Raw genomic sequence first — 25,957 nt, 5'->3', positions numbered from 1 at the left:
ATTCTGTAAAGCAATTATCCTTCAATAAAAAATAAATTAATTAAAAAAAATAAAGACTATATATTTCTATTGCAGAAAACATTTTGGTCACAGTGATCAAAACATATGCATTAAGAACTAAATAATACTAAACATAGCACAAAATGTTATAATTGTTGTACTATAAATCAGAATTTTTTGCTTCATTCCAAGTTGAAGAATTTGACTATATTAATATGTTTACTGTGGTGTTGGAGAACACTCTTGAGGAGAGAGATCCTCCTCAAGAGCAAGGAGATCCAACCAGTCCATCCTAAAGGAGATCAGTCCTGGGTGTTCATTGGAAGGAATGATGCTGAAGCTGAAACTCCAATACTTCGGCCACTTCATCCAAAGAGATGACTCACTGGAAAAGACCCTGATGCTGGGAGGGATTGGGGGCAGGAGGAGAAGGGGACGACAGAGGATGAGATGGCTGGATGGCATCACCAACTCGATGGACGTGAGTTTGGGTAAACTCCGGGAGCTGGTGATGGACAGGGAGGCCTGAAGTGCTGTGATTCATGGGGTCGCAAAGAGTCGGACACGACTGAGCTACTGAACTGAACTGATAGAAGTCACTCAATTGAAGAGGGAGATGTGGGCACTAATTTCAATATGCCAGGAAGAGCAAATTGAAGTTAAGTATAGAAACTACTAATTAACTCCCAACTAGTATTCTCTCTATTCTCTCTTTGGTAACGGAACCTTATATTTTATTTGTCTACATGCTTATGGGGAGGTGGGAGGAGGATGGGGAATTACACTGCACATCTTCTGGCAACCAGGTAACACTAGTAATTAAGTAGTAGACAACAGGTACAGACAGATGTGTCTTCTGTAATTTCCAGAATATGACCTTCAGTGCCATCTGAGTCCTTTCTGATGTACAGAATGCAAATATCATTGTGGATTTTGCAGCATCCATTTTGGACCATAAAATAGAAAAGCTATTTTGAGGAAAGGAAAAATCATGAGAGAAAGATTTGCAGGGCCTGGATTATAGAGAGTTGCTCTATTAGGCCTTGCACACAGAAAGTGCCATTAGAGAGGAATAATCTTTTGTCTTGCTTTAGCATTTTCAGTTTAGCATATTACAGTCTCTCTATAATAGCTAAACCAATACACCAATCATAAAACACACTTCATTTTTCATTCACCATCTAAGGGTTTAAAAGAGCAATACTATTAACATATCTAAAGCACTTTAAACTACCCCAACAAAGTTATAATGAATTTTAAAATATATTATCTTACAATTCTTTACAAATTCTTAAAAATTTTATGTGAAATGGCCCAACTCCAGCAAACCTGATGAAGTTAGCAGGATTTCAAGAATACGTAAAACTACAATGAAATTTTTGGATCACAGAATTAACTGTAGCACGTCTAAGATGAGAGAAAAACAGTTTGAATGTAAATAGGTGTTAATGCTTATAAGCAACTACAATTTTAAAGCTGGATGGGAACATGAATCCAACTAAATGTACTACATGGTCAGATTGTTTAGAAAGCCATTCACCCTAGTCTAGTTAAGTTTAGCCTGTAATGTAACGTAAAACTTTTAATACTCACATCAAGATCATCCTTTGCATTGTAGTAGACAACTTCATTGCTCTATAAAAAAAGGAAAAAGGAATGTTTTATTGATTTGATTAAACACATAAAAACATATTGGAGCAAATATTAAGTATATTTTATTCACATATGAAATAATAAGCCTCACATAGTATTCCTTTTATGATATATTCCACAAAGATGCACAAATATTAGCCAATATTTTCTACAAGAACATATTAAAACACTACATCAGTGACATTAGAAAACCACATCTTGCAATGGGGCAAAATATCTCAGTGCAAATCTGAGGTCAATTTGTCAAGAAAAAAATTGAAAATTCCTTAACACAATAATTTATACATACACACACACTCTCTCTCTCTCTGTCTCTTTCACCTAAATCATGAAATGACAGATAGTATAATTCTAGACAAGTGAATAACTGGCTTGTTAAAATCTGGCTAAAACCATGACGTTTAAAACATATATATCAAGTGTTGAAATTATTCTTTGAAGAAAAGTGTAACTGCATGATATTGGCAGGAATTTCTTCAGGAGACTCAGATAAGGAATCAAGATTGTCTGTGAATTTAGACAGCAAAAATATCAGATAATCCAACACTCTAATGGTCTCATATTCTACTAAAGTAGCAAATGAGTGTTAACTTTTCAAGAATGAATGTGTGTGGACATTTTTACTAGCTATCAATGTTGCTGAATATGTCTTAAGTATAAATTATGGATATAAATTGTGTTACAGAGGAAAAATGGAAAGGAAAGTGGGTCAAAGAATTATCAAGGAATTTTACATTCTTGTTCTTTCTATCTACAAGGCTAGTTCTATGCAATTTAAAAATAATACATATATACTGATTTCTTTTTTATTTATTTTCCTGAAATGATTGAAGATGCGTATTCTTCATCTTCTGTATGTCTTTTGTATTTTGAGTATCATGTAAAAGTGTACTTTTCTCTGTCTCTTAAACATTTACAAATAAGGACAATCCAAAAGTTTACTAACAAAAACACAATTGATAGAATTTTGTTTAATTACTTGGGGAAAACAGACTAAATTAGTGCTTCTTAAAGTATGTTCTAAAGAAAATTAATAGTTCTTAAAGATGTAGTAGATTTTTTATTGTCAAAATTATTCTATGGTCATGATTTCAGAATAAATGATAAAGTTAAAACTGTCTCTTTTCAGCAGGAATTCATATAGCTTCAGTGTATGAATGCACATTATAATCTCCAAAAGCAGAAAAAATTGAGATCTTGTTTTGTTTTGATTTGGGCAGGGGCACAGATTCTGCCTATTTTTTGATTTGAGAAACATACTATGATAATGAAGATTTATAAACTACAGATCTCTCTGAAGACCAAATTATCAACCAAACACTACATAAATAAATATAAGAATATATGACTTGTAACACTGAATGAAACTGGGGAGTTTTAATTTCATTTGGCATCATTAACATTTTTAAAATTACCATTTAATATTAGTTTTTTCAAAAAGAATAAGTAGCTAGAGAATTTTCACACACATAAAACTTCTATATCCTGGAACATTTCCTACTTATAGCATTAGGTTTGTAACAAAGGTAAAATACACATCAGAACTCATCACATACATAAATCAAGAGAATATTTGGAATTCTCCTGAGACTCAAATCCAATTACTAGTTTATTGATCCCTCATGGAGCCCTGTAATTTATACTTAGGAGACAATTTTCAATTTAGATTGTGGATTCTATCAAATGTTAAAACACTGAATATGTTTACTTCATTTTAGATATTATGTTTGCCAACTGATTACTTATATTTACCAAATTGGAACATGTGGAAAACAAGGTAAAATAGCATTAAATTTCACCTGGTTCAGTAGCATCCTTTCAACACTCATTCAACACCTATTTGTAAATACATCTGTGCCAAGAAAGACACAAAGTAAGTTAAAGATACCCACCTCTATTTTTAGGTAAAATAAAATGTTCAGATAACTATATAAAATAATTCATTTATCTAGGATCACACTTAGTCCATGGAACCAGAGCTAATGGACTACAATGATTACTTAAAATCTTTTCTTATGTGTGACATGTGGTCACAGTAACAAAGAGAATTTACTTAATATATACAAGATGAAGAGTATCACACAGTTTTAGAAGAGGATAAGGTGTGATAAAGAAACACTAGTTTTAACTCAAGCTAAGTATTTGACTCTATTAAGATAGACTGTGACTGAAGTTGAAATAAAAATTAAAATAGAGAAAAATCTTTTTGAGAATTTCAGTATTTTTCCCTTGTTACTGTATTATACTTTATATAAAACCTATAAAGCTGTATATTGCTGCTAAAATTGTTATTAAAAATGTGTATTGCTAACTCTATGTAACTTTTATGTATGGATTTTCAGACAATTTTCTGGAAATCAGAAGACATATAATGCCAAACCTGGCTTTTTAAAAAAAAATTTTTAAGCAAGCTGAAAACAAAACATATTATGCATAAAGTAATACTACATGCTAAACATCAGTACTTCTTGTGACTAGGTATTTTATATTTCTACATTTAAGGAGCTCTTTCCTTATAAGTCTAACATGGTCAAAATATCAGTTCAGTTCAGTTCAGTTCAGTAACCCAGTCGTGTCCAACTCTTTGCAACCCCATGGACTGCAGCACGCCAGGCCTCCCTGTCTATCACCAATGCCCAGAGTTTACTAAAACCCATGTCCATTGAGTCAGTGATGCCATCCAAACATCTCATCCTCTGTTGTCCCCTTCTCCTCCCACCTTCAATCTTTCCCAGCATCAGGGTCTTTTCAAAATAGGAAAAGCAGTACATCAAGGCTGTATATTGTCACCCTGCTTATTTAACTTATATGCAGAATACATCATGAGAAATGCTGGACTAGATGAAGCACAAGCTGGAATCAAGATTGCTGGTCAAAATATAAATGCAAAGAAAAACACGTGTGTCTTTTTTATATGACAACAACATATCTCAGAAGTACTTAATCAAACACATATGCTTAGACAGGCTGTTACATTTCAATATGAGAACACAGACCTGAGTGGAATGTGCAACTGATTATGTCCACTGTATTAAAACAAAATTTCTTCTCTTCAATAAACGTGACATTGCTTTTGGCTCAGAAGCTTTTCTTTAATCTTTATAAGTACACTTTCCTTTCTCAAACCTCAGACTCTGCATTGACAGCATGAACATTGCTTTATTCCCTGATTTTATCTAACAGAAAAGCTAAATTGATCAACATTAGTAAAGATAAATCACCATAGGGTATCAGGACTTGGGAAAACTGTAACTCTGTATTTAATCTGTCAACCTAGTCCACCTACATGGCAGCATGATGCTAAAATAAATGGCAAATATCCATGCGACCTTTAAATTGTGTAACTATATAAAACACATTTTAGGTCATAATTCATCATAATTTCTTGTGGAAAATTGCAGTGATTTGCTTTACTGTGGCTTTTGTTTGCATAATTTCAGAGTTCTTGATTTAATAATAATTTTGAATATAGATGAGAAAAAATCATAATTTTAATAATAATGATAATCTTAATTCTCTTTCTTATCACATTCATTTAGAGCCATCTCTTCTGCCTCACAGAGGTACATATTAGCTCTGCTATTATATATATATGTGTGTGTGTATATAAATATATATATATTTTTTCAGATGTGTGCAGCTACATTAAACTAAATCAATCTGAAATCAAATCACATAAATCACTGAATCACCAGAATAATCCAGAAACAATCTTTAGACGATTGGGTTAAAGGACAATTTCCAGGAATAAAGGACAATTCACAGTGAATCAGGCCCACTTCTATGTCCTGATGTTTACATAGGGAAAATTTTTGGTTAAAATGAACTGTATGCTAAAAGAAAATTAGGGAAAGATATTGTTTAAAAACAGCTAATTGTTAATGGTCTGTGTGGGGGAAATTGGAGGAGAGGCAAGAGTATCAATCAGCTGAGTTCCTTCTCCCTTTACCCTGCTTCTGCCTCCATCTCACCTAGACTTTGTACAGGAAGATATTGAGGTCTCATGACCAAGAGATGAAGCCACACACCCCACTCATTCAACAGTACTCTTCTGACGTCACTCTGTGCTAAATGCTGGGGAAACAAAGATGAAGACTATTAACCCTGACCTAAGAGTCAAGTTCTGACTCTCCTGATTCACATGTGACAAGATGTGGAGGCAGTTGGGCCAGTTGCTTCAATCTGCTATAACTGAAGAATATGTCTTATCATACATGGATGGTATGACCATATAACACAAAACCTTCCTAGATATTAAAACAGGTGAAGTTAAGAATTTCAGATATTTGAGACATTCCTCCTCTGTTGATCAACTCAAGCATGCGTGTTTGCACATGTGTGTGTATGGTTCTTCCTAAATCGTTTACCTATCCTATCACTCAAAATTCTTTCAGTCCCTTTTCCAGAAGGTACACAGTTATATCAGTATCATTTAAGACTGCAAAACTATAGTATATAAACTAATTATCACTGGCACAGATTATAGAATTGAATCATCTTCTTTCCCTGCTATCCTTCTAGTTAAACATTTTCATGCAAATTATTAAATAACATCATCTTAGAAGATATTTTACACCCAAACACGGGGGATATCAGTGGATTTCAGTGCATTATGTGCAATCTGATAGGATAAAGCTAGCAAGAGCCTCAAACTAGATTCATGGATTAGTTACACCTTTAGAGAGTTATTTTTCCTAATTTAAGCACCACCAGATGACAAGAACAAATTGTTTCTGATTTTTAACCAAGTAGTTTAGTTATTTATTATCTCCTTGAAACAAATTTACCCAAATGGTTCATGCTAATACAATACCGCTGTTTACTGAAATTTAAAACATCCCCTAGCAAGCTGACAGATAAATGACTTTAGTTTATCTGGGAGTCTACTGGGAGTCAAAAATTCAATCTGGATAAGATAGACCATTCCATCATAAAAACATACTGTGAATGACAGTACCTTGCATGCTACTTGCCTATAAAAGGCAGCCTATGATGAATAGTTCATGTTAAAAACCTGAACCATAAGCACAAAGCTTCAATCTGGGAATAAGATGTTGCCAAGGATAAGATTTAAGTGTTCGAACCAAATATTAGGATTTTATAGCCAATATCTGAAATATATGACACATTTAAAACTCAAATAGATATTAACTTCCTGTCCAAGTTACTAATTTTATTTTCTGGGTTATACACTTGACTCTACATATGATTCACAGCATGAAAATTTGGGGGCAACTCTATCGCCTGCTAAATCACTTAAAACAACAACAACAACTCATTTTCATTTTATCTTTATTTCCAAATATGAAGTCAATAGGATGAACATTAAGGATGTGTGTGTGTGTGTGTGTGTGTGTGTGTGTGTGTGTGCGCGCGCTGTGCTCGCTCAGTTATGTCTCTTTGTGACCCTATGGACTGTAGCCCACCAGGCTCCTCTGTCCATGGGATTCTTCAGGCAAGAATATTAAAATGGTTTGCCATTTCCTCCTCCAGGGGATCTTCCAGATTCAGGGATAGAACCCATTCCTCCTGCATCTCCTGCATTGCAGGCAGATTCTTTACCACTGAGCTACCAGGAAAGCTCAACATAAAGGATACTCTATGTTACAAAGCAGTTGTGTTAATGATTCCTGCCAAACAAGAACCACACTGTTTAGTTCAAATCATTTAAATTTCAAATTTTTTTGATTAACATATCATAGTAACAATTTGACCTGGTAACCAGAACCAGCCTGCCAGTGAAGCTGACATAAGAGACATGCATTTGATCCCTGGGCCAGGAAGAATCCCTGGAGGAGGGCTTAGCAACCCACTCTAATATTCTTGCCTGGAGAATCCCAGGGCTTGGTGGGCTACAATCTATTGGGTCACAAAGAGTCCATCATGACTGAGGTGACTTCGCATGCATGCATACAGCCAGACACACCACTACTATTGACTGTGCCCAAATCAACCATGGTGCATGAGCTGGGATAACCAGCAGCCCCGGTGTGTGAATAGCACTGTGTGAATAAGACAACTTAGGAAGATGTTTTGGTGAGGGAGGGGGTGCAGAATGTATATGATTTTGTGTGTCTTCGTGTGTGTTTGGGAGGTAGTGTGAATGTAAGTGAAGTTTCCAAAGATAGCTTAAAAGTAGCTTGAAGCACTGAAGACAGTGGTTCTTAAAAAAAATTTTTTATGTCATTATATCTGTGTGGGGTTTGGAATGATGAAAATGTTGTTTATGAAAAAAAAAAAAGAAAAACATGGGCACAGGTCCATATAGAGATCTGTTCCCAGATCACTAGATTGAAATCATGTGATAAACCTACACTGATTCACATTATGCATAAGAGACAATAAAGAATTGACATCAAGTGCTGAGCACAGTGCCTGTATGGGCCCCCTAAAAATTATAAGCTATTGTTTTAGAAATTGAAACATAAAAATCAGGAATATCCATAGAATTTACCTATTAGCTTTATCTGGTAATTACTTATGAATTAAAGTAAATGTTTACAACTTTATGTTCTTAGATCACATACTATGCTTGAGTCTATTTAACTCATGTAAAGTCCCTTCTTCAAAGATTCCATATAACAGAATGGTATTACTAGCTGTTATTTTTAATCTGATAAATGAAGGGATTTATAAGAAAATGTGCCATCCATGGGGTCAAAAGAATCGGACACAGCTGAGCTACTGAATGGACAGATAATGGATAAATGACTATCACAAGCTTATAAAGAACTATTAGAAATTCGGGAGTAAAAATAACAACAAAATGCACATATCCATAAATGCTTGCATAAACACAGGCACATACACTGCATCAGAGTAGAGAGAAAGTATATAACTTCCAAAAAGCCTCAATGAGTTAAAATAGAGACCACTTTCACTCTTATAAGAAATCAAGATGGAATTCCAAATGGACTGTGATTTCAGAGTTTCATGTTTTTGAACTTCTGAGGAAATCAATTCCTATTAAACATTAAGTGCAGCAACTTATTTCTTCATCTGGTAAATTTTAATAAGAATCTGCTTGTAATCCTTTTTAGTGTTCCAAAGGGCATCAATAAATACATTATTTAAACTATAGGACAAAAGCAAAAGTAGAATATAATAAGATAAATATGTTATTTTCATCTACCAAATATCCCAGGAAATTCAGACCAGAACTGAACAAACACATCTAAAATGCTGATGACCTAGCTTTAATTTCCTTTAATCTATGATTCAATTGAAGCTTGGGATATCATCAACTAAAACATTAAAATTTAATCCACCAAAATATTCTAGTTTCTATACTTCTCCCTACTGATTTACACAACTCATAGATTTTCTTGACTCATGACCAAAGTTCACAGCACTTGATCTTAACAGCATATGAGTAAATTCCTAGGAGTAAATATGTGTTAATTTTTCCAAAGGTAGTACTGAAGGAAGAAACAGAACAGGCTCCATCTTGAAAGCAGGACTCCACCTTGGGCTAGACTGTGGACTTCGAGCCACATGCCCAATATCTATGCAAATGACATACCAACTGGAAAAGCAGAGCCCCCGGATGGAAGAGCCCCAGGGCTCAAACCTAGACTCTCTGACACCTAAAAGAATACCCTAATTATCTGTGTGACCGAATAGAATCATAAATTCTATTATGCTTATTCTTATTGGGGTATGACCACAGGCCTATTGGTAATTGTCCACTGCTAATTACCTAGGCTTAAAGCATATGAATCATGGGTTAACTCTGATTGTATCTTTCTTTTCCTTTGTTCAGACTAGTTTCAGGGAATTTGGGGAGGTGGGTTTGGACACGTACACTTGGGGTATATAAGGTTTTCACAAAAACTGGTTGGGGTCCTTGGGGAGAAATTCTGGAGCAGACCAGAATGTGCCACCGTTCCTAACGGAGATTCTGGAATAAATTCTTTCCACACCTAAATTATAGCCAGGAAGGTTTCTTTGTTGCAGACAACTTCCCCAGCTTTTCTAATTCAAATCAAAGTTAGGTATCCCTGTTAATGTTTCTCACAGCACCATCTGATATTTTTATCCTCTATAAATCAGGGAGAACAACAGTAGTTATCATACTGGGTATTGCATGGAATTAATGAGTGCAAGTCTGATCCAAAGATCAGCTACAACCCTTTTTGCAGTCTGAGCCCTGTGAGGTGACAGTCTCCATCACTTTTGCACTCCGCATGGGGCTGGAGGTCCATCACAGTTAGGTGCTATGACCCTTGAACAAGCCTGTCCTCCTCTGCTCAATATCTTTACCCTCTACAGACGAGGTCTTTAACAACAGGTTTCTAGCACTGTGTGAATAGACACTGAGACTAGGTTTAATTAGGGAGGTGATCCCAGAAAATACTGCTAGGAAAGTGGGGAAGTAAGACATGGTGGTGGAGAAGTAAGACATGGTGGTAAAGCAGTTCAAAACAAGGTGTGCTAGAGAGCAGACAGCCAACCAAGTTCCTCCAAGATTGCTAGGACGCTCTCAAACATGGCTCAACATTGTTATATCCGAAGAGTGAGAAGACTGCTAGTATTCACCCACGCCCATCACCACTGGTTAAAAGCATTGAATTCTGTGAATTCCTGACTCCATAGAAAGCCCTCAAGCAAAGATCTATGTATGCTTAGAGTAGGAAGCTAGACAACCGTGTGTGTGCTCTGAAGAGCTGCGGGCAGGAAACCAATATCTGCCAGAGTCACATAGCGAGTCCATAAGAAACACTTACTGAGCACGTGGCTCAATCAACAAACGATTTTAAATACTGACTAGCTGGCATTGTGACTTCCTGAGGCTTCCATTCTTCAATTTTAAATGAGTCACTGGACAGCCATGGTCTCTAGAATTCTTCCATCTATATATTTTGATGTGTCCACTAAGTAACTATTTTTCTTTAGATTACACAAGACCCAGTAGCTGTCTGCCATCTATTTTGCTCAATGAGGCTTTGATAGATTTGCTTCTCTTCTCATTTGAATATCCAACAAAACTCAACTGTCTTTCAATTCTTTAAAACAAAGACAAAGCTATTTCTCCCCCACTTCCCTTCCTCTCCGCCCCGGTCCCCGCCACACTGAAAATGTCTCTGACATATTTCTGTAGAAACATGTAAAAGCATAAGAAGATTCTATACTGTTATTTTTCTTTATGTCTTGAAACGTCAAGTCAAAGTATATTCATTCAGAACTCTGAAAATCAGTAGCTGTTTCTGAGGATGGATGTTTTGAGATAGAAGCATCCCCAAACTAGCTTAAATCAACCCCTTGCCTCCTAGCACACCTATTCCGGCACTCTTTTCATTATGGTAGAAAGGAACTGCTCTAGATCAATTGCTGCTACCTTTCATTAATATAATGGAATGCCATTCAGTTTTATTTAAACTGGAGTAGAAATCAGTGTTTTTCTAGGGGATAAATTACAGCTTAAATAATTTGAGCTACCTCTCTGTGAAAATAATTTTGCTCACAGTACAAAAAAGAAAGGTTACTGCAGAAGAAATAAATGAAATAATTTCTGACATTTTGAAGCACTCCATTCCATCTGAATAATACATAACTGCTTTGGAAACCAACAAAAAACTTCCTAGTAGCATATACTTCATTAGCCTAGTTTTAGTAATTGCATTTAATTAAGTCATAATTCAAAGTCATAATTCAACAGTTTTAAATTCAAACTGTTTAGTGATTCAGATATAACTTATCTCTAATTAAAACATGTATGATTGTTAAAATGTTAATTTATGAAAGTCACAATCCAAAAGATTCTCAAATAATCCAAAAGACTGAACAGAGTCCTAAGGAGTATAATGCATTTCATTTGTTGTACAAAATTTTTAAACGACGGACAGGGAAAAGGAATTCTGTGGACCATGCTCAGTTCCTCAAATATGATGCTCTTGAGATTGATTGGTTTGATCTCCTTGCTGTCCAAGGGGATCCCAAGAGTTTTCTCTGGCACCACAAATCGAAAGCATCTAAAAAGCACTTTTAGAATTCTATTCCTTTGTTCAATTCTTAGTCTGTGGCAGCAATCGAGTAAATTGATACAGCCAAAGTTGTTTTGTCGTCTCATTTATTAGCTAGGCAAAGAACTCCAACTTCAAAGGGTTGCATGATAAATTTAAGTTCTGACTTATTTGAAAGAACTTTGAAATTTTAAGATGTGCATAGATTATATATACAACTTTCTAGTATTCAAATTATTTTAGGACTATTTTATACAATTATAATCAATGCCATTACTTAAGTAACCAAAAAGTATTTGTTTTAGAGATGTGATTATATAAACAGAACAGACTAAGAGAAGGTTGAAATGGAAATAAATATTTCCTAAAAATAAAAAAGGCACTCAACTTGGTTAAACATAAATAATGATTTTTGTTGCTGCTGTTGTTCAGTCACTAAGTCGTGTCCAACTTTTTGAGACCTGAGGAACTTCAGCATATCAGGCCTCCCTGTCCCTCACTATCTCCCAGAGTTTTCCCAAGTTCATGTCCATTGAATCAGTGATGCTATCCAAACATCCTATCCTCTGCTGCCCTCTTCTTTTGCCTTCAATCTTTCCCAGCATCAGGGTCTTTTCCAATGAGTCGGCTGTTTGCATCAGGTAGATGAAGTGTTGGAGCTTTAGAAATTCCAATGAATGTTCAGGGTTAATGTTCTTTGAGATTGATCACTGGTTTGATCTTGCTGTCCAAGGGACTCCCAAGAGTCTTCTCTAGCACCACATATCGAAAACATTAATTATTCAGCACTCAGCCTTCTTTATGGTCCAGCTCTCACATCCATACATGACTATTGGAAAAACCACAGCTTTGAATATATGGACCTTTGTTGACAAAGTGATGTCTTTGCTTTTTAATACACTCTCTAGATTTGTCATAGCTTTTCTTTTCAATAATAACACTTAGACAGTTTTTAAACAAGAAACTGAGGGAAAAGAGAGATTGATCAGCTTAAGTACTTGACTAATTGATGATATTTTAATCACAAGAGGCTGATGTCACTTCAGCGGAGAGCAGAAATCTTGCAAAAAAGCAAGCCAATTACAGAGTTGTCTACAGTTTAAACTATGCTTCCAAATGTGTTACTGAACAAAGGAGCACACAGGCATACTCATCTTTTGATGAGAATCACTTCTCTCCTAGCACATAAGAAACTCAGTATGAAAACTATTTTACATTTAAAGAAGAAAGAGATTTCAAAGTTAATATCTAGGTGAGAATAGAATATATTAGCAGCCAATTAACCTTTACAGACACTATTTCCTCCCTAAAAAAATTAGAAAGCTGTGTTTTTTCCTCCAATCTGTTGCATATTTTGGCATCTTTCATGGATTATTTGTTTAAAATAGCTCTTCTAGAAACACCAAAGAGAAGCAAGTAAACTGAAAGCAGGTCAAGTTAAATTATCCTCTATATTTCATATTTTAAAGGTAAATTTGTCAAACTATATATCAACAGAGTACAAGACAAGCTAAAAATTATTAACCAAGCTGATAAATACCAATATACATAATATTCTTCCCATTCACCAAATAAATGATATAAAAGTTAGTTATATGATTGAACTAGTATTATTTAGAAATCATTCAGAGACTGTGCAAAAACAGACATAAGTATAGAAAGTTGATGAAAGCTTGAGCTAAGAATTTTCATTTAAGAGCTTAATACAAGTATTTAAAATACAATTTTCCAGATAAAACAGAGGACAATCAATTAAATTTGAACTTCAGACAATAGTTTTTAGTAAAAATACGTTCCACACTTATAATAAGAGATATATGTTATTTATCTGAAATTCAAATATAACTGGGCATGCTGGGTTTTTTAAAATGTGCTAAACCTGGCAACCCTAATTTACAAGACAGTATTATATAATTTAAGTATATTTTATATTATTACCAACACTTTAAAAATTAAATGTTGTTGCAGGAAATTTTGGAGGGGAGAAGGATGCTGTATCATTAAACATTAGCTTTGAAATGAAATTTGGAACAACAATCTCAAAGGAGTGATATCAAAATTACAAACTGCTCCAGTCTTTAGAAAACTTAACTACCCATAAAGGCCAAGGGATATTTGCTTTGCAAAGTTGGAATAAATGCTTAATCAAACGTACTGTATGCTTCAATGGTATTGTCAATTTTACACATATATTTACCTGATATTGTTCATTTAATTCTCATTTTGAAATATACTAAGGAATCATCAAAATGTTTACATTGGTAACTTAGTAGCAGTATGTTAAATTTTGAAGGCTGTCATATTTACGATCGCACAGATCACCTAAACTGATATCCATGATCTGACAAGCCAGGTACATACACACTTACATTCCAACTATAGTTTATTTGATCCTCCCACCCTAGGTCAAATGGTATAACTTTCTCAGACAGAGGACATTCCTGTTATCAAAGTACAAAATTCTGACATCTTGGTAGAACCTGCAAACTATTTTAAGTGATGCCTAAGTATTGTCCATTCTGCTCCCACCAATCCTTTTTGGTTCTCCCTGTCACCAAAGCAAGACAGACACTAAAAAATACAGTGGGCGGAGATCTTCAAAGGTGTTTTCTGATAAAACACAAAAAAATTTTTTAAATAGCCACTCTCTGTCTTCCTCCCTCTCTGTTCCCATAACCTCCATCCATAGTAAGCATTAACATACTTGCATAGAAAAAAAAACAGACAATGATCTAATATCATTCTTTCAAGATTGTTTTTACATTTGTCGGCACAAAACTTTAAGTGAAATGTTTTGTTAAGAAATGTGTGAGTTTTGTATGTATACAAAGGAAAACCCAAGAATCTGAGATTATCAGCACCCATTTCTAATTCCAGAAGAAGAACAACATAATACACAAAACATACATGCATGCTCACATAAACACTGAAAAGACTTGCACTGAATTTAAGGAGGTATAAAATATGATTCAAAGAATAAATCCCAGTTAATCTTTATAGAACTGTCTTTTGTAAAACAGGTTATGACAATAATAATGATAACATTATGTCATTTTACTGATAATTTAGTATGTAAACATACTCTCTCATGCAGTGCTCATCTCAAATATTAAAGATATGTATATTATTATAATTTGGAGACGAGAAAACGGAGGTTTGGGAAGGCAAGCCAATTTCTCAAAGTTACTTAGTAAGAAGCAACACAGAATTGGAATCCAGATATATGTTAAAGCTTCCATATTTTCCTCTGGAGCAAATGAACATTGTTCTTTCCCTTACTAATTTCACATCATATGCTATATATTTTAAACCTGTGAATATTTAATAAATATAATAAACCAAACAAACATCTTTAATACGGAAATATCAAATGCTAAATCTCTCAATTGCTGAATAACAATGTTCCCTTTCAGTGAGCTTCTGAAATGGTATTTTTTCCCATTAGCAAAAGGAAATCAGCTTCACAAAGCTAGACTTTTCTTTAAATTGGTCTCTGTGCTTCTTCAACTCTCTCTCACTGATTATTGCTAGCAAGTCAAATTATTGAGATAATGCAGATGACATAAAGAGGAAAACGACAAAGGGGGAAAGGGTACAGAAAATAAGGTTTCACAGCTCAGACTGTCTTCATTACTGCTTTCATTACTGTTTATTTCACTAGAGGGCAGTCTAAACAGACAGCTGAAAGTTAAGGAGAAACAGAAATACAGAAGCAAGATATAATTACATTTGGATAGAAACATATCCAGCACGGCATATTTGCTTATAACCTATCAATATCATGTACTGTAATATTTTATTTGCTCCCTCATCTAATTCTTAAAACATTTCAATTCACTTAAAAGAAACAAATGTCAAGTTTAGAAACAAATGAATTTTGCATCATTAAAGACCTGGTGCTAATATGTTAAGATTTGAATTTTAAATGTGTGCCAAGATAGCATTACAAAATACCTTTTGGCAAGATGATAAAAATTAATTTTATTCAAAATGTGTTGACACACTATGCAGACAAGTTAATTGCCCACACATTTGCTTTAATTCACTAAAACTTGCTTTTAAATTTAGGGACAATCAATGCCAATAAAGCCTATTTAGTGACCTATTTTGTTGTCATCTCTTTACTTTTGGTTTCTATTTACTTTTGGGATCAGGTGTCCCAGCAGGAATCTGCCTGTCACCAAACTGTCTGGTACAAATAAAGCTGCAGGGAAGCTTGAGAGTAGTTAAGCTTCTGCCATACCTCAGTTTTTAACAAGCGAGAAGCTCGGAAATCAATCTACAAGCAACTCAGGCAACAGTTTGCCCAATTTTTCTGGGTAATCAACTTGCCCTTTATAATTCCAAATAAATACATTAGCCACCCTAGTTTTTCTTAAGAAAATATTATATATATATATATAATGGATATATATGTAACATACATACATATATTGCATTTTTCTTAAAAAAATTATATATATGTAATGAATATATATAATATACATTTCACATTTATATTAACTGCACCTCTGAATAAGTATAATTGAAAAAGAACCATGATTTTAGTAAAAGAGTAAATAAACCCATATTTCTCAAAGGAAAAAAAAAGATTCATGTATAAAATCTCAAGTAACAGATAATAACCAAACTATTCATCACTAAAGGGCTTCCCAGGCAGTGCAGCAGTAAAGACTTTGCCTGCCAGTCCAGAAGATGCAGGAGACAGGTTTGATCTTCTGAGTCAGGAAAACTCCCTGGATGAGGAAATGGCAACCTATTCCAGTATTCTTGCCTGGAAAATGTCACAGACAGAGGAGCCTGGCGGGCTACAGTCCATGGGCTCGCAAAGAGTCAAAAACAAGTGAACACACACACTTTAACTTTAGTCCTCACTTAGAATATTTTTTCTTTCTCCTTTTGTAATTGGATGGAGAGGGGGAGTGGAAGGAAAGCCAAGGAAATTTCACTTTTTGATTAAAATATGCTTGCACTTTATAATCAGTTGTGAAAGTTTCTTATAGTGTATAGTTTCTGTATTAGCAAATTGACTAGTACCAACATGATTCAACAGACTTTCTCTCAAACCACACAATAGATGTTTATACCTTGAAGTCTAAGTATTTGATGAATTTAATTTGCTCAACAGTAACCTTGAATTTTACATCTCCTAAAGAACTTGAAAGCTATTGAAAGATATGATTCCTTGGCACTGAAGCAGAGCTATGAATTATAGTACAATTGCCCATCTTCATTCTGAATTCACAAAGCTTTCAACATGGCCGAGCAGCGCTTTTGTAGCGAGACCTTGGCTTTTCTTGTCATTGCTATATTTTTCTGAGTCACATGGCATGACTCAAGACAATTCATAATCATCAATGAAATACCCTTGACATTTCACTGAGAAAGGAAACAAGAGCAAGTAAGCCAGACAAAGCTTCAGATGCCAGCCAAGCCAGCATTCTATAGTTCCACAACTCTTGGTGCTTATTCTGTGGCTGTTCAGATGAGAAAATAAGAGTTTGATTAAAATGATGTGTAACTCATTTACAGATTAAAATTATTCATGTTTCCCACCACTTGTCCTTGCCACCCCAAGCTGGTAGCTCATTATGAATGAAAATTTAAAACTAAAAGCCTGTAATATAGAAGAAACCAGAGATTAAAATCTAGGTCATCAAATGAATGACTTTCTGAATCAGAATTTCAGAGAAAAACCTGTAAAAGTTACAGACACTTCCGGGAAGCCTTAAGGTTAACATCTATGATACTAAAATAACAGAAACATTGATATTCACTGTCACGTAGTTTCATTTCCCTTCTAGTCAAAGAAATGGACTTAAGTCAGCTTGAATTTACGATGGGGTCATTTTCACTCAGCACAAATATGATGAAAAGGAATTTAGCAGTCAAACATGTATTTTAGATTTATCACAACTTAAATTCTGTAATCTATTCTCTCCTGAGTATACTGCATGTTCTTTATTTCACAACCAAAACCCCTCAGAACAAAGAAACATTTATCAACATGGATATGTTGATTCTGTACTGTTTGCCTTATTGACTATCTCATGTTTTGGGTTTTTTTTTTTTTTTTAATCCTTACAATCATGTTTAAAGAGAAACAACATATTTGCAAGCATAATTGATCTCAATTAAATGGACTAATTATGTGTATGTGAAGGGTGTTTCATGATAGCAGGATGCTATCTACTCGAAACCAAGTGGGAAGAATGTAAGTTTTTAAAGAAAGCTAAATTGGATTGCTAAGCAAATTTCAGTTATCTCAAATGCTTAAATCTACTTGTCAAAGACCTGCATGAAGGCTTCCATGCATAATTTTCATTAAGTATCAAAATTCTGTGCTAACATTTCCAATATTATCCCCTTTTTATTATTTAAAAAAACTGTGGTTTAGACATTAGTTAGCTAAAAATCACGTAATAGGAAATAACCAAACTAAATCTTTCTGGGACTCTGGTCAGAATTTATTATTGTTTGCCACTTCTAATATCATAGGTTTTGAATTGTTTCATGGCTCAAAAAATCATTTTAGACTGAATGTTATGCAACAAAATAACCTATTAAATGAAACAAGAAGCACAGTATAAGCTGGGAATCAATAATTCTAATGTACAAATGGTAACTGTAGGGTTTCTATTTAGAGTATGTTCTGATTTCTCTATCTTCATAATGGTTTACATTATATTTTATTTTCTTCATCATATTTTCTAATAATGTATTTTAAAGTGGAATTTATGATATCCAGCTGGTACCAAGTGGATAATTACATATACATGTTAATATCTGCAGGAAAACATAAGTCAGACATTCCTTATTTTGACTTTGAAAATGTGATTAATACTACCAAAAGCATAAAAGAAAATAAATCCTGGTAAGAAAGAGAAATGACAATCATCATATTGCTTCAAGAAAAGGCATGACTTAATTGTTTTTACCATGTCTTACAGACTTCTTGGATGTTAACTACTGGCTGAAAATGTACAAAGGAACACAGCTAAGACTGTTCATCTTAGTGGAAAAGTCCTATGAGCAGAAGGCCTAAACTATCTCTAAATTATCTTTGGTTTTGTTTTTTTTTTTTTTTTAACTTTCATCAACTTCTATCAAATCATTACTTAATGCAAAGATTCTGGAACCTGCACATAGCCATTTTGGAAGAGGGAGGGAAGATAGGAAAACTGCCAACATATGAAATTCTAAAATAAAAGAAAGAATTAAGATCCATGACTCTTCAGAGGATCAAAGAAACTGTAGATCAATTCTTTAAATTAAAGGGTGGAGGGAGAAGGCAAGGGGGGAAAATAAAAGAAAATAAAAGATAGAGGAGTTCAAAATATTAGTTTATAAACCAATATAAGTTGGCAAAGAAGCTGCCAGAACAGAGAAAAAAGTGGGAGATACAAAAAAAGATTATTTATCGAAAAAAGACACAAGAAAACAACAAAAGCACAGATGCAGGTGAAAAGACCATCATTCTAGACAGGCTTCAGAAAATCATATCAAATGAAATGTAACTGAATAAAAATGTATTTTTTAAAAACTGTAATAGGGAATATACAGTTATGGAAAACAGAAATACAGTTCCAACTTACACTAAATAATATTCTTGAAAAACCACGAAAAATTACAGAAATATTCAAAACTATGCTGAAAGTAAACATAAACATCTCTGAAATGAAATTACAATTTTAATAAGAAGACATCAAACAATCAACAATCAGATGTATCACTCCTTGTTCAACCTCAAAAACAAAGAACATATCATTGGAGAATCAGTGAAAAGAATCAAATCAATTCAGGATGGAAACCACGGGCTAAAATCAGAATAGCTTAGTTACTTAGGTTGTGTGTGTGTGTGTGTGTGTGTGTGTGTGTGTGTGTGTGTGATTTAGTTGCTCAGTTGTGTCTGACTTTGTGACCGCATGGACTGCAGCTTGGCTGTCCATGGAATTCTTCAGGCAAGAATATTGGAGTGGGTTGCCATTTCCTTCTCCATGGGATCTTCCCGACCAAGGGACTGAATCCTGGCCTCACACACTGCAGGCAGATTCTTTATTGTCAGAGTCACCAGGGAAGCCCCTTAAGAGTTCTTGATGGCCAAGAAAACTGACAGAAGACTGTAAAGCAATGTCCCAAAATTCTGAGTGGGAAAAAATGCATACTTAGTCAAGGTTTTCAAGCCCAAAATGAAATGCTCAGATATTCTCAATCACACAAGAACTCAGGAATTAAGGAATCTCACAGCTCGTCTTGTTCCAACTACTTCACAACAAAATGCATTCAATCAAATTATGAATTTAAAGAGAAAAAAATAAGGGCAGTAATGGGAGAATTATCATAAAAGTTATACTGATAGCATTTAATCTATCAAATTATAGAAGCAGTATTAAACACTGTGGTTACAGAAGTAAGATGAATCTTAAAAGTAGTAGGTTAAGAAGATTGGGGGAGGTATGAAGAAAGTGAGAGAATGCACGGACATGCTAATTTATTCAAATAGAGCATACTCTCTGATTATAAGTCTGTACGTTCTGTTATATTGACTATATCAATGAATTTTGTATGTATATCATGAAAAAATACATGAAAAAAGTAAAAACAGATAAACTGAACATGACAAGACAACGTGCTGCTGCTGCTGCTGCTAAGTTGCTCCAGTCATGTCCGACTCTATGCGACCCCATAGACTGGCAGCCCACCAGGCTCCCCCATCCCCGGGATTCTCCAGGCAAGAACACTGGAGTGGGTTGCCATTTCCTTCTCCAATGCATGAAAGTGAAAAGTCAAAGTGAAGTCGCTCACTCGGGTCCGACTCTTCGCGACCCCATGGACTGCAGCCCACCAGGCTCCATGGGATTGAGACAATGTAAACAAGGAATAAACCTTGCTATGGAGTTTAGGCAAGATTTTAAGTTTTCTTTTGTAATTATTTTAATTTTTAAATCATGATACTAAAACTTTTACAAAAACAATTAAGGTATTATAACTTTAGGGAAAAAGTGATTGCATAGCCCTGATTATTACTGTTATTGCTATTTTGTTATTAACTAAATCCAACTTCCCAGACTTCCCAGGTGACGCAGTGGTAAAGAATCCACCTGTCAATGCAGGGAATGCAAGAGACATGGTTTCAAGGAGTAGAAAAGGGTACCCTGCTCTAGTATGCTTGTCTGGAAAATTCCATGGACAGAGGAGCCTGGTGGGTTGCAACCCATGGGGTCACAAGAGTTGGCCATGACTGAGTAACTGAGCAGCCATACTACTCAGTTTTTTTGAGCTCTACTTGCTTATTATAATTTTCTTTTCTACCTCAGGTCTATTTACCATTCAGTTCCTTTTTTCCAACCTTTAGAACTGCATTTAGACTAATAATATTTATTTTCATAATTAGTAAGACTTCCAGTTAGTGTCTGTCAAGCTTTCTTGAGTTTTAAGACCCCTGAGAGAGAAATCACATTCCAGTTATTTACACTGGGTCACTGCTGAAGGATTCTCAATGTCTTGACTTGACATCACAGGATGTCACAGAGAACCTTATGGCGAGAACGTAAGAAAAGACTTTGGAAAACAAACAAAGGATTCCACTTGATTCTTATACGAACCCTAAGAGAGCTGTACACACACTGGTGAAACATTATAACAAAGTAGCTTTTGCTACTTTTATAATTTTTGAATCTAATAATTTAATTAACATATAATATATCCCATGGCACACAACACTACAATTCCCATGATAGCAGATTCTTGCAACATTCAGCAATTACAAGCTCTCTTGATTACCTTCTCTCTCAGACCATAATGTCTTCTAACAAAGCAGAAGTAGGCACTTAGCAATTGCTATTTTACAACCAAATTCATACAAAACTTCATATTTTGTATCATTAATTTTGGCTAGAAGTAACATTGGCTTTTTTCCCTCTTTTTGTTACTTGTGCTGCCTGGATTTTACTGTTATTACTGCTACATACACACATTTTTCGTGGGTAGTTTGAGAAAAGCAGAGGCTATTACTTTCTACATTCAGCTTTGTGTTATTTAAACTACTCTGTTTTGATATTTGCCTGACTTATTAGTTTAAAATTTGTACATCTTGTTCATCTTCTTTGGTGTCTAAAATGTTTGTATCAGAAGGATATATAAAGCTTCATTTCCCGCCATCTTATAAAACTGTATTAATTCTTTTAAAAAATCTCATTCTCTTCTATCTAACCGACAGTCTAAAATCTTCTTTAATTATGTATATCCTGGGCCACTAAAATTCTGTAAAACAAACCTGTGGATTCCCCCAGTTCAGTAGAGTAGATTTCTGATTCATAATTTGATTAATAATTTCAAGATTATTCTGGCTGTGGGATCCCAGTAATTCAAATAAACATGGTGTTTGTAAAGAAGAAATGGATGGTTGCATGATATATATGGACCTGGAACAGAATTTACACACGAATTACAGTATGTGAGCAGTTATAGCAGAGGGAGAAACAAAGGACTGTGTGTGCGTGCGTGTGCTCAGTTGCTCAGTCGTGTCTGACTCTTTGCAACCCCATGGACTGCAGCCCAACAGACTCCTTTGTCCATGGAAATTTCCAGACATAAATAATGGAGTGGGTTGCCATTTCCTACTCTAGGGAATCTTTCTGATCCAGGGATCAAATCTGTTTCTCTTGTGTATCCTTGCACTGACAGGCACCATCTGGGAAGTCCTGAAATAAAGGATTATGACTTAATTTTGGCTAGATGAAATGGGAGAACTTGATCTCATCTGAGGTGGAGAAATTAACAGATGATCAGGGTACTGGGTGGTGGTGGCGGGTTGGAGGGTGGGGAGTAGGATGGAAATAACAGCTCTTCTGGGCATGTTAGTGCCATGCAGGTGAGACATTTAAATGGAATCAGCAAATGATCAGTTGCATAAGCCTAGAGCTCAGAAAAGAGATTTGGGTAGAATTCTATATAATTTCAACAAAATGGATACAGTGTCCTGGGAGAAAATATGGGCATTAAAAACAAGCAGGTTAAGACTGTTCCTTAAACTTAGAACAGCTCTAAGACTATTCCCTAAATTTAAACTTTCCCCTAAAATTAGAGCTACAGTACAGAAAGAAGTACTAAAAAAGGAGATTCAGAAGGAATAAAAGGTGAGAAAATAGGAAAACCAGAAAAATGGAGTTTCCTGAAAACTAACAGAAGAAACGTGTGCTTGATGAAAGAATAAATAGGAAGTGGTACACTAAAATGATAGGAAAGGACCAAGTACAGAGACAGATAAAAAAAGTTCATTAGATTTGATGACCTGAGGTATATGTGACCACTGAGAATATTTTCACCGTGGATGAATTTTGTTGTTAGACTGGAGTTGGCTGACCACTGGATGAAGATGAAAATGAAAAGATGGAGCAGGTCTACTTTTTTTTTTTCTTTTTTCTTTTTTTTTGAAACTTGAAGAATAAGACAAAAGAAATGTGGCAAAACTAAAAGAGGTGACTTTTTTTTTAATGATAAAAGGGAACCAGTTTGTTATGTTGATGAGAAAGTAAAACAAACAAACAAAAATGTTGACAACTTAGAATAGCATGAGGAATAAAATCCGTTGACAAACTGGCTTGTAAGGTTAAAAGATGACACAAGCATGAACTTTAAAGAAGAAAGCTGATTTGCATGAATGGAAATAATAATTTCTCTAAATTTTCATAGTATTTTCCTATATGTAATCAAATCCAGCACTAAAGTCCAGTTAATATTTTTTCAATCATGTGGATCAATATTCTCTAGGTTTCATTGTCTTTTCTTTTAAACTTATAAGTTTAATTCAAAGACCTTTTTAAAATGCCTTCTGTCTACTTAAGAGACTTACTTGATAGACTTCTCATTGCAATATTCATATTCTCAACATTATCCAGACCCACGTTTCAACAGTTTTCAAGTATTCTGAACACATATCATCCCTCCATTGAAACACAGTTCTCATGGTCATTTTCTAGGTGACTCCCAAAGTCATGTGTTCAAGTATTCTGAACACATATCATCCCTCCATTGAAACACACTTCTCATGGTCATTTTCTAGGTGACTCCCAAAGTCAAACTGTATCCTACATGACTAAACCCCAGGACTGTATATTAATTGCCTGCATCTTATCACTTTGCTTCTTTATAAAAAGCTCCCAATTTCATCCCTGTAGTGCCAGTCCTTCAGGAACAAAAGCTCTCTACGCCAGTTCTTCAACTCCTGAAGCATTCTCTTTCCCATGGCAATATGTGCAAACATTAACATATCTATAATGCCATTTAAGTGAAACCATTCCAACATCTAATACTGCTGCTGCTAAGTCGCCTCAGTCCCGTCCGACTCTGTGGGACCCCACAGACAGCAGCCCACCAAGCTCCTCTGTCCCTGAGATTCTCCAGGCAAGAATACTGGAGTGGGTTGCCACTTTTTTCTCCTACATCTAATGCTATTCTCAATATCAAAATTATCTCTGAAAATAGAGTTATTACCCTAGGGTCGATCATAAAGGATCTACAGTAAATAGAAATATGTATTAATCTCTGTACTTCCTAAGAATATCTTTCGATACAACTTTTTTTAATTCTACTAAGGTCTACCAGGGTAGTTTTAGGCAGTGAATAAACTAGAACTTCATACAATCATAAAGACAAATATCAGTAAGAACAAAAAAAAAAATTCTTAGTCTCATGCTGAGTACCTATCACTTCCAAATGCACTGATTTTTCATAAATGGAATGTAAGTAAAATTGTGGCGGATTCATTTTGATATTTGGCAAAACTAATACAATTATGTAAAGTTTAAAAATAAAATAAAATTTAAAAAAAAGCCATCATCTATTGTCTATTATGGGCAATACATATTTTCCTTCTTAAGCAGATATACCCAGCCACACTTAGTCATTAAGAAGCAATGAGAACTTCTTAAAAAGAATAAGGCTTGAAAAAGATAGTGCCTCCTCTATTAAAATCACCATTTTTGAGACCTTCAAAAGTGCTAAGCATAGTCCCATAAATTATCTCATTTAATTTCAAAGAGCTTTTTGGAAATATGAATGTATTTAAAAATAGAGGACATTCAGAATGAACAAGAACTATAATAATATAGGAAGAAAGCTGAAAAATTATCAGAAATCTATTTTCATGCATTCATTTGCTGGAGGAGGACTGTTTTCTACAAAAGGAGAAAATCATGAAGAAGAGTTTACAGGGATATTTATAAGATGAAGATAAGGTTGCTGCTGCTGCTGCTGCTGCTAAGTCGCTTCAGTCATGTCCGACTCTGTGCGACCCCAGAGACGGCAGCCCACCAGGCTCCCCTGTCCCTGGGATTCTCCAGGCAAGAACACTGGAGTGGGTTGCCATTTCCTTCTCCAATGCATGAAAAATGAAAAGTGTAAGTGAAGTCGCTCCGTCATGTCCGACTATTAGTGACCCCATGGACTGCAGCCTACCAGGCTCCTCCATCCATGGGATTTTCCAGGCAAGAGTACTGGAGTGGGGTGCCATTGCCTTCTCCAGAGGATAAAGTTAAGTCTCCTCAAAGACTCCTAAGGAAAAGTGTGTCTGCCCTATTTGAGAGAAGAATTAAATAAACGGGCTTTCCTGGTGGCTCAGACAATAAAGAATTTGCCTGCGATGAGGGAGACCTGTGTTTCCTTCCTGAGTTGGGAAGATCCCCTGGAGAAGGGAACAGCTACTCACTTTAGAATTTTGGCCTGAAGAACTCCACGGACAGAGGAGCCTGGGAGGCTACAGTCCATGGGATTGCAAAGAGATAGACATGACTGAGTGACTTTCACTTTAAACACATGGGAATAAGCTCCACAGTCTGATGATGAGAAAGGACTCAGATTGTTATTTTTGTTAATGGGTTGTATGGGCCTCTTATATATTTTGGAGATAAGCCTCTTATCAGATATATGGTTTGCAAATATTTTCTCCCACTCTTAGGCTGCTGTTCACTGTGCTGACTGTTCCCTTTGCTGTGCAGAAGCTTTTAGTTTTGTGTAGTCTCATTTGTCTATTTTGGGTTTTGTTGCCTATGCTTTTGGTGTCACTCCATAAAATCACTGCCAAGAATAATGTCATGAAACTTTTCTGCTATGTTTAAGTGTCTTACAGTTTTAGATTTTTACCGTTAAGTCTTTAATGCATTAGATAACCAACAAGCATTGGTGAGGATGGAGAGAAACTGGAACCCTTGCAAACTACTGGTGAGAATCCAAAATGGTGCAATCATTACACAAAACAGTATAGCTGCTAAAAAAAAATAAAAACAAAAAACAGAACTATCATTTAATCCAGCAATCCCATTTCCAGCTATGTGTCCAAAAGA

The 25,957-nt window shown here is 35.0% G+C and overlaps 1 protein-coding gene across 14 annotated transcripts in view; it reads right to left on the bottom strand.

Annotated features, from left to right (window-relative positions):
• CACNA2D1 (calcium voltage-gated channel auxiliary subunit alpha2delta 1) overlaps nt 1-25,957 on the bottom strand; it is a 524,082-nt gene that overhangs the window by 203,006 nt on the left and 295,119 nt on the right. For all 14 annotated transcript variants that reach the window (XM_045166379.1, XM_045166383.1, XM_045166384.1 and 11 more), the window contains exon 5: nt 1,594-1,635. In XM_045166379.1, coding sequence (XP_045022314.1) covers nt 1,594-1,635 — 42 coding nt within the window. The remainder of the gene's footprint in view (nt 1-1,593; nt 1,636-25,957) is intronic.

The sequence above is a fragment of the Bubalus bubalis genome, chromosome 8, assembly GCF_019923935.1.
Source record: "Bubalus bubalis isolate 160015118507 breed Murrah chromosome 8, NDDB_SH_1, whole genome shotgun sequence".
Lineage (NCBI taxonomy): Eukaryota > Metazoa > Chordata > Mammalia > Artiodactyla > Bovidae > Bubalus > Bubalus bubalis.
Note: the sequence above shows the minus strand (reverse complement) of the source record. Positions and strands in the feature narration are given on the sequence as shown.